The sequence below is a fragment of the Fundulus heteroclitus genome, chromosome 12 (genome assembly GCF_011125445.2).
Source record: "Fundulus heteroclitus isolate FHET01 chromosome 12, MU-UCD_Fhet_4.1, whole genome shotgun sequence".
Lineage (NCBI taxonomy): Eukaryota > Metazoa > Chordata > Actinopteri > Cyprinodontiformes > Fundulidae > Fundulus > Fundulus heteroclitus.
Genome location: NC_046372.1, coordinates 11,355,955 through 11,365,963, shown reverse-complemented (window position 1 = coordinate 11,365,963; position 10,009 = coordinate 11,355,955). Strand labels below are relative to the sequence as shown.

Genomic DNA, 10,009 nt, shown 5'->3' with positions numbered 1-10,009 from the left:
AAAACTAAATTTAAAAATTACATTTTCGGTAGACATCTAACGGTACTTTCATTATAAAACCTTTCATAACTATCAGCCGAAATTATTCTAAAGTATTTTGGTCAAATCCACTTGGATAAAAGCAATGAAATGGCAATTTTCTTAGTTGTAGCCACCTATAGACCAGTTCACGCATGACGTCACGAGCTACATCCGCGCTACATCCGGGTCCCGCAGGTAGACAGAAACATTACTGTTCTCGTCTACTACCATGACAAAACGGGTGATTTAGAGCGTGCTTTTAGTTAGTTTATTTTTGGAATCTAAACAATGCCTATGACTTGTTGTGCTCCCGGTTGCACACAGAGGCATTCCAAATCGTCGGATGTACGTTTCTTTCGTTTACCGAAGGACGAAGAAAGACGAAAGAAATGGATATTTTCAATGAAAAGAGCGCAGGCAGACACTCCCAATGGACTGTGGGAGCCATCATACTACGACAGAATTTGCAGTCTACACTTCATCTCCGATAAATACAACTTAATTTTGCACTGGTCATTGTTCTATTTAAATAATTATATAAATAAAAAATTTGCATATATATACTTAAGTCAAGACATAAACGTTCGTTTCGTAATAATATACGTACATGTACAATGTATGCAAACCCTCTGGCATGTGTCTGTGAAAAGGATTAATAAGACAAAAACACCAAAATAATCCTTTGTGAACAATGTTTTTTTTTTTAACCTACAGGTGGCGGGTCTTCCTCTCTGCTGAGGCGCTGTCTGTGTCCGACTCCGCTTTCGTATGTTACACAAACATGTCTGAAAATCCATCCATCCATCCATCCATCCATCCATCCATCCATCCATCCATCCATCCATCCATCCATCCATCCATCCATTTTCTGACCCGCTTAATCCCTCATGGGGTCGCGGGGGTTGCTGGTGCCTATGTCCCGATATAAAATAATTGTAGCCGTCAAGTGGTTTCATGGCTGTCATGCTCTCTCGTCTGTACTGGCCTGCCGTGTTTATAAGGTAGCTGTATATGTTGCCATACGGAACACTTGGCCAGCATTTCACAGACTCGCTCCGTCCATTCAGGCTTTTGCTGTGTGGATCTGGCAATCTGATACCATGAACCATCAACTTACTCCTAAAACGATCTTGTGATACGTTATCTAAAGAAGAAGAATACATGGAGAACTCGTTGTTTCCTTTGTTTGCGTCTGCCATTGTGTTCGCCTTCTGCCTACCAGTCCGGCGCACATGCGCGAAAAACCCGCATCAAAACAATAACAATGAACTGGTCTATTGGTCAAAAGTCAAACTACCAATATCTTTAATTGGCTGTAATTAATTAAAGTGCAAGTGAAAACGCGGGAACATTGGTGTTTTGACTACTGCAATCTGTACCAACTGATCCAAGTGCACGAAAGTTGCCCCCAAACAGTTCATACGAAAAGTTATCCTACAGATTCTGGCCCACAGCCTACATTGTATAGAAGAGAAGGCAATGTTCAGTGGTGGGCACAACTAACCAGAAAGTTAGCTTCAAGGCAAGGCAAGTTTATTTATATACTGCTTCACTGACCAATGTTCCACTAACTAAGTTTAGCTTCTCTAAACCACTAAACAGGGAAGTTAGTGGAAGCTGATGTTAACCGCTTAGATGACCGTCACTCAGGGTTACCGGATCAGACTTTTTTCAGCCACAATACAACGTATAAGCTGCTCACCTCAATAAAAGTGAGCCCAAATCTCAAACTCTCAGTCTTGCACATGGGTTCTTCTCATAACAGGGACTCACAAAACAGAACATTAAAAATGTGCTTTATCATGCAAGTCATATTTATTTTCAAATTGTCAGTCCAATAAAAACAGAAGAAATAAGTGAAATATTAAAAAACAACAAATGCTATTTAAGAGCAACCAAAATTAAGATATCTACCTGTATATGTGTCACACATTTTGTCATTTTACTGAATATCAAACAATAAAATCCAGAATGATTCAACAAATTAAGAAAAATTTTATATATTAGAATAAATAGCTTATTATTAAAGCAAGCATGATTACATCACTGACTAAAATATTCGTAAAATACAATGGTAACTATTTACTGAAAGTATGAGTTAAACAGTGCAATTGTGTGCACATGTTGTTTTTCACAGAGAAGTTGGATAAACCATTACTGTCTTCCTGAAAGCTCACAGTTGTTTTCTTTTGCGGTTGTGCATTTCATTCCACAGAGCAGAAGTTTTCCAGAGTGTTCTCTCGGGTTTTGGGAATCTCATTTTGATCCAGTAGTCGGTATTGGAAGGTAACACGATTAATGTAGTTCCCACTGGAGACCAGCCTCACCACAGAGTTATCACAGCCAATCTTCATCTGGGCTAAAGAGCCAAAGGGAGAAACAAAGAGAGGCAAAACAGCAAAAGTTTACACAGAAACACTCCACCCGCCCTGGTTTTACAGAGTTTACTATTAGTTTGTGAACGTTTTGAAATAGTACACTCACTGGTCACTTTACGAGGCATGCTTGTTCAGTTGCTTGTTAAAATAAATAACTAAAACGGCAATCGATGCTGAACTTGGAGCTGAGCATCAGAATGCGGAAGAAAGGATTTAAGTGAATTTGAACACAACATGGTTGTTAGTGCCAAATAGGCTGGTCAGAATATTTCGGAAACTGCTGATCTCCTGGGATTTTCCTGCAGAGCCATATCTCAGGTTTTCAGAGGATGTTCCGAAAGAGAAAGCATCCTCAAGCAGCACTTGTGTAGACTTGTTGTTAGGTCAGATGTCAGAGATGATTTGGCGCACTGGTTCACGATGAAAGAAAAGCAACAGGAGCTCCAATCACAACTCACTATACCACAAAATACTATCCCTGAACCTAGAAAAAAGCCTGAACCAGATTTGCTACAGCAGTGGAAGACTGCTTCCCGTGTAACTGCTGGCAAATAAAAACTGCTAACTGAGAGGGGACTTCACAAGGTATTGCAGTCCCCTCCATTTCTTCTGTTTTTTTATTTCTGCTCTGGCTTCACAAAGTAGATTATTAAAAAAAAAAATGCAGGAGGAAACCCTTCCATCCAATCCAGCAGATGGGAGCAATCTGCTCCTATCTGGTTACACTTGTTCTTTCCACAAACACAGCAGGTGTGTTTTACTTTGGTATTGTTTATAGTTTTAACAACAGAAATCTCCAAGTTATTTTGCTCTAAAGAGGTGTTCCTCAAAACATAAAAACACAACTCCTATCAGGAGTTGTAACAGGATGCCATTTCTAAAGTAATTTGTGATGTTGAAGATTATAGAATGACCCAAACCTTTAACTGATTGATTTTTGGATAAACATAATTAATTAAACATGTGGAAGATTACAAATTGTTAGATGTAATTTGTACAGATACTCTAAACTGACAATATATAGTATTAACTTGTAATCTGTGATGAGAATTTTTCTGTAATGTGTATTTTAAAGCATAAAAGTGTGAAGAAAACCAAATAAACATATATCAGATTAAAAAGGAAACACCTGTGCAAGTTTACATCCTGTTAATTTCAATAAAAAAAAAATTTAATTTAAAAGTATTTGATGTACCATGGCTCTTGCTGTGTGCTCAGCCACCACCTCCTCTGAAACCCTCCCGGTCTGGCCCACGGCATAGCAGCCGAGTAGGAGAGAGATCTTCAGTGCATCTGAACCATGTCAGGTAGAAACTGGCTTTCTTTACAGTATTAGTTTATTTGGATAATTAAAATTAAGACATGCATGCTTTGGGTTCCTATGGAACATTCAACAGTATCTTCAGTATTCTAAAAAAACAAAAAACAAAAAAAACTACAGGATTTTAAAAGAAACTTTATTTGAAAACAGAATTTTTTTAGAAAAATAAAGGTAGAAAAAAACACTTTGCAATAGGTTGTATTCTACCTTTTATGATGTCCTGTCAGGATCCTCATCCTGACAGGACACACTACCGTAAGTGTCACACTACCATAAATGTGATTACTTATGGTAGCTCCTTGGGGATCATGAAGTCTGTATTATGTTACTCTTGTTATGTTCAATCCCAAATCCTCGTGTTGTCATCTGTTTAGTTTCTGTTCAGCATCTATGTTGATAATATTTACAGTTAGCTATGTCCTTTATTATTTCTGTAGTTTTGTTACATCTGTTCCTTAGTTTAGTTCCCATGCTTGGCCCATTATTTGGTCCCAATAATGGGCCAAGCTACCCCTTCTTTCCTTCAGCCTAATTGCATCACTCAGCTCACCTGTGCCTAATTATCCACCTATTCTTTCCCTCTGTCTGCTCCCCTTGAAGTTCAGTCCACTCTGTCAGACACTTTGTCAAGGTCTCCGTCTCCATTTCATGTATCTACCTGATCTGATTGCTGTGTTCCTGATTGTTTCCTTGTTCCTCTATAAGCTTTGTTTTTATTATTACTTCAAAATATGTATTCAACGTGCGACTTCCAAGCTCTTGTCTGCGCTTTGATCCGATACCCTTAAACATGACACGTCCTTGATCATTTTTTTGCAAAGTGCAGAAGGTCACAATTTTCATTATTGATTTTTTTTATTATTATTGTTTAACCCTTCTAGGCACATACACTGCTGGTTTTTAAAGAATGAGGATTTATTTACTTTGGGGGCAATGAATGTGAGCAGGCTTTCCAGGCTTTCCCTCTTAGGATTCATAATACCTAATTTAATGTAGGCCAACTCCATTAGTGCAGAGAGATGTCTTCTTTATGAAGGTGCCATTACGTCCTGTTTCAAAGAAAGATGGATGTGCAATCTCAGGTAACAAGCATTTAGGATCTGCAAATTTGTATACCAAGCTCACAAAAGTTGGACAATAAAAGATGTGAGACATGTTGCCTGGCCCTGTTGCTCTTGATTTCACCTGCATAATTGAGGTGGTACGGTCAGAATAGATTGATGAAAACAATGAAAAGTCTTAAATTCAAAAGTGTCAGAAGTAATCTTTTAAAACAACAAAGGTTTAATGTCTCATCTTGCAGAAATGCTGTAAAAGTGCTGTATGTCCTACAAGCAGTATAACACCCACACTGACAAAAGTTCTTTGATCATGTTGCTTCACAAAAAAAGAAAAGAAGAAAAAAACATTTCAGAGGCCTTTAGAACAAAGGGTCCACTTTGGATTTGTTTTTCAGAAAACAGGAGAATGAGTTTGAGCTTTTGTTATGTAAAATGGGAGAAAATGTCTAATTTGCATCGCAAATATTTGGGCTTCCGTCATGTGGGATGTTATTATTTGAAGGATTCATTTGCAGCATAGTCTGGCAATTAAAAGCATTGTGCACAGCTGACATAATGGTGTTTTAGAGCGTGGTACCAAAAGAGGAAACTGTTTTATTCTGTAATTATTTAGTTTTTAAAAAGAACAGTCTGTGCAAACTAAAAACAGCAAGCCTTTTTGAAAATCACAGAATAGCATAGTGATATTATGGTGGTGATGTGACCTGAGGAAACAGTTCAGTTTAGAAGCCTGCAAATGGGTAGAGGAGCGGACTTACCAAGGCCACTGAGGGAGAAACACAGGTCTGCTACAGGGAACATCTTGGAGGTGTCCACGCCGTTTCCTCCCAGCAGCTCCACATAGTCACCAGATCCTGAACAGCCTGGCCATATCTGTCTCTGCAAAAACACACATTATTCCGGGTCAGCACTTGTAAAGACTTTTATTTCTGTAGGAGTTTTTTTTCATTATTAAAGAGTTCCTGATTATCCGTCTATCTGTGTCTTACGAGCAGGCTGATCTCATTGCTTTTGGCATCTCCTAAGCTGAGATCTGTCACTCGGATCTCCACTGGGTAGATGATGGAAAAGCTGCAGTTGCGGCGCTGATGCGGCATCACCATGGTGAAACTGCCCTCTGGACTCTGAGACATGATGTTGCAGGCTATGCACATACACACACATAAACACATGCACAGAAGGAGAGGTTTCAGATTTCATACAGTTTCACCATCACCTGAGAAACTCATTACCGGTACCTGATGTGACAAATTAGACATAATCAGGGGTGAAACATGGGATGACACACAGGATGACACATAACTTAAACTGGTAACAGTAAGCCACCCTAGCTGGGTACAAGCAAAACTCAAAACATTACATTAATTTAGAGATGGATTTTGAGGTAATATTAACAGCTATGCTGATGACAGTCAGATTTATACAGAAAAAAACATAGTGTCATTTGTACCATCATAAATGCCCAAGCATTCATGTTGTTTACCTAAAGATAATCAACTCAAATCCTCTTCCCATCTGAAAGCACTCTTTCTTAGTGCATCTTTGTCTAAGTGATTGTTATGTTACTTGGCACAGTGTTAACATGGTGTTCTTCAAGCAGCTAGAAAACAGGTGCATCCTTCTCATTCAATCTCTTCACGTCCCCTTCAGCCTTGATTAATGCTTGATCGAGCAAAAATGTCCAGGAGGAAAAACAAGCACCACAATCCTAACTCTCTTTCTGAAACACACAGGAAAATAAGCCAAACAAATATGACGTGGGTGAAGGCCTCTAATCTTATCTTTCATTGGAGTATTTGTGTTTAATCAACAAATTATAATTCTCCAACATGCTGCTCGAAGCTTTCCTGAAAGGAAGGATAAGCTGCAACACTCACGGAAAGGGTTGTGCACTTTTTTGACAGCGATGGTGAAGCTGCTCTCAGGGCTGTGAATGCGAAAGAAGATCATGGCAACATTCTGGGAGGATCGACTGGAGACCGTCGATGCAGCAGAGGAGCAGTAGTCCGTGTAGCGCTCGTGTGGGAGGAGAGGGTGATCATAGCTGCTGGGGAACTTCTCGCCCTTCAGAACCCAGCCGTCAAAAATCTACAGCAACAGGAGATATGGGGAAGTCTGAGTGTGAAGCATGGCAGTTTGTTTGTGATAAGATTGCTGACACTAAATTAATGATTTTAAATTTGAGGTTTCAATATTTAAATACTTGTATATTTCAGACTGGCCCTACATAAGATTCTGAATATTTCGTCTCTTTACATTCAGTGGAACATGAACATACTCAACAGCTGAGGATCTGTGTGGTGGACATTGTCCAAAGTTTTAGTTGCTGACTTGAAAAAGAAAACTATTATCTGATTTACTGACCTATGAAGAAAAACATTTAAAAAGGTGCTAAAGCCCCGTTAAAAAATTATACTTTCATTTTTTTATTTATTATACTAGACACAGCCCTGTAAAGGTGCGATATAAATATTTGTTTTACGTTTTGTCTAACTGTGGAGCACCTGATCTTCACAACATACACCTTTGAGTGGCAAATTGTTCCCAATTACATAAAAAAATACACAAATATACCGTAAATCTAAACTGACCAGCAAAAACAGTACCATAACTGTGTCTTTCAGCTTGCTGTTTTAGCATTTCTGATCACAACAGGTTAAATTCAGCAGTTTTTCCAGCATCTAGATCATCCCTCAGCCCAACTTTTAAACCCAGAAAGCATCATCATCGTTACGTTCACTCCCTCTGCCAAAAAAACTTTTTCAAATTTAGCCCACTTGAATCAAAACTGTAGTGTTACTGGCAGGCTTGGCTCCCAAACTGAAGCTTTTTCCCTCCTACATTCGCTCTTGGCAGAGCACAAAGGATCTGTGGTGGTGTCTTGCCCTCAAACATTGCCCTAACCCTATCTGGCACAATGTAATCCAATAGAAGAAGATGAAAACGAAATTATGTCCTAAATTGCAGTGCCATGAACTTCCTGCCTTTTGGTCATAGAACAGAGGTTATTTTTGTTGATCACATGGAAAAACCTTTATGAAGTCTCCAGCACTGCAGTCGATGCTGACGTCAGAGAGCTCCAGACTGATGACCTCACTGGGTTCAGCGATGATGAAGGCAGCACACGCCAGCTGTGGCCGGGACGCCACAAATGTGAAATAGCCTTCAGTTGCCAACATGTCCAAGCATCCTTTAAACATCAGAAACAGAGTTTTGAACACTTTAGAAATAATTGCAAGGTAATTACAATGGTAAAGGCTACAATATTTTTGAGAAACTACGTGACAGTATGTAGCAAAGTAATGCAAGTTTTTGCTACTGTTTTTTGCACATATTTTGTGTATTTCTACACCTAATTCACATAGAAACATTGTCCTAAATACATGCAGTGGCAAATGTGTCCATCAAGTCCAGAACGTGAGAGCAATTTGCACCTCTTTTTGCATCCATTATCAGTTGTCTTCTCTTTAGCCACAAACATTGTGATCAAAAAGAGAGAGGAAAAAGTTCTTCCTTTTACAAATAAGTTAATGTGACAAGTTAGTGATGGCTGATAAGGCATGCCTCAAAACGTTAAGAGAAACATCTTGTGTTTAAATCAGTATTTCATTTGAGAAAATATTATGTCTAATCAAATAAAATACTGCAGTGCAACAAATTGCTGTTTTCTCCCCTTTTCTCTACAAGAAGAAATTGAGATTGATGCAGAATTTGCTTAATGCAAACAGATCTGGCATTCAAGAATACTAAGCAATTTGCTTTGGTTGTGAGCTTAATTATCAGGTCAGGACTGCAAAGCAAAAACAATCAGTCTGATAAGGTATATGGGAAAATTGAGCAATAAAAGTCACATATATGGACCCATCTTACAAGACCATGTGACCAAAAAAGTGATGAGTCCCATAAGAGCCAAAAGGTTACAAATTAATACATAATTTTTCACACATGCCGTAATTAAGAAAAAAATACAGGATAACTGTATTAATCTATGCATAGTTATACAAATTGATAACAAAATTTATGAATGAAAAATTAATAGATTAAATTTTGAAGCAATTCATCTTAAACTTTGCATACAATTATTTGCATTTACATTAAACTGTAAATGTGGCTCATCAAATACCAATCAAAGACCATCTAAACGGGATAACCCTAAGCAGAGTCCATTTTAAGATTTTTATTCTGACTAGCAGTGTCAGCCTCTCACTTTGATGAATAAGGCTGATGGAAAACATAAATTCATAATATGTTGCAAATTAAATATTTTTTTTTTAAATACAACATCTATATTTTTGCAAATTATGTAAACATTTCTATTGACAACAGCACATTTGCTTATTTCTGATTGTATTGCCTGTTTAAATAACTATTACCATCTGAAGTAATTATTCAAAGATTTAGTTTTTAATCAAATTGTGGCACATTTGGACACCCATATTTCACACACACACACAAAAAAAACGTTCTTAAAGATTTCTTACTGAGAGGTCGGCGGAAAATAAAATCCTCTGATTCCCTTTTTTGGGCCAAACTGATCAGAGAATACAATCCATCTGAAGCCTCGTTGTCCTGAAAAATAAAATAAAAAATACATTACGCAAACAAAATCAGTCTATCCAAACAAGGCACCGTTTTATCAGTGAGCCCCTTTTGTTTCAATTTAACACTAAAAAAAAGTTTGATCGTACCTCGATGTAACGAGTGAGTCCGGTCCCTGACAGCAGGGAAACAAGACAGAGGAGTAGCTGAGCGCGCAGAGCCGCGGACATCCTAGTAGCGTCTCTCGACAAGTGTTCTCCGAAGCGCAGAGGGGGAGTAACTGCGCAGCCTGTGAGGTGACAGCTTTTATAGCAGCACAGACAGACAGGCAGGCCAATATCAGCGAGACTGAGAACTCAGAAGAGCAGATTTATTATCTTTAATAAGAAACCAGAAATAGCGGCAATTTAAAGCCATATTTGAGCATTTATGCATGCTCGGCAGCCTGGAAACTAATGACGGCGGATGATTTGATTAAAAGAAACGCGGCCTCATTAAAAGTCATGATAAACAAACCAAAGTGCAGCCGTGCATTGATTTTATAGGTCTGTGTTTGGCTGTTAAAATCCTTGGAGTAGAGCTTTTTCTCTTGTTTTGTATGAAATAAAAACAATCCAGTGTGGAAAAGTGACACTCACATGGTTTTCAGTATAAAACAGAAACTCTGGCTTCACCAAGAAGAAGAAGAA

The 10,009-nt window shown here is 38.3% G+C and overlaps 1 protein-coding gene across 1 annotated transcript; it reads right to left on the bottom strand.

Moving 5' to 3' along the window:
• Positions 1-1,817: 1,817 nt before the first annotated feature.
• On the bottom strand, positions 1,818-9,619 carry LOC105931336 (corticotropin-releasing factor-binding protein). Its single transcript, XM_012869962.3, has 7 exons — positions 9,470-9,619; positions 9,263-9,350; positions 7,814-7,971; positions 6,659-6,869; positions 5,771-5,925; positions 5,540-5,660; positions 1,818-2,380 (listed from the first exon to the last, which is right to left on the bottom strand). The coding sequence occupies exons 1-7, from the start codon at positions 9,548-9,550 to the stop codon at positions 2,226-2,228; spliced, it is 969 nt and encodes a 322-aa protein (XP_012725416.1). The 5' UTR covers positions 9,551-9,619; the 3' UTR covers positions 1,818-2,225.
• Positions 9,620-10,009: the final 390 nt, after the last annotated feature.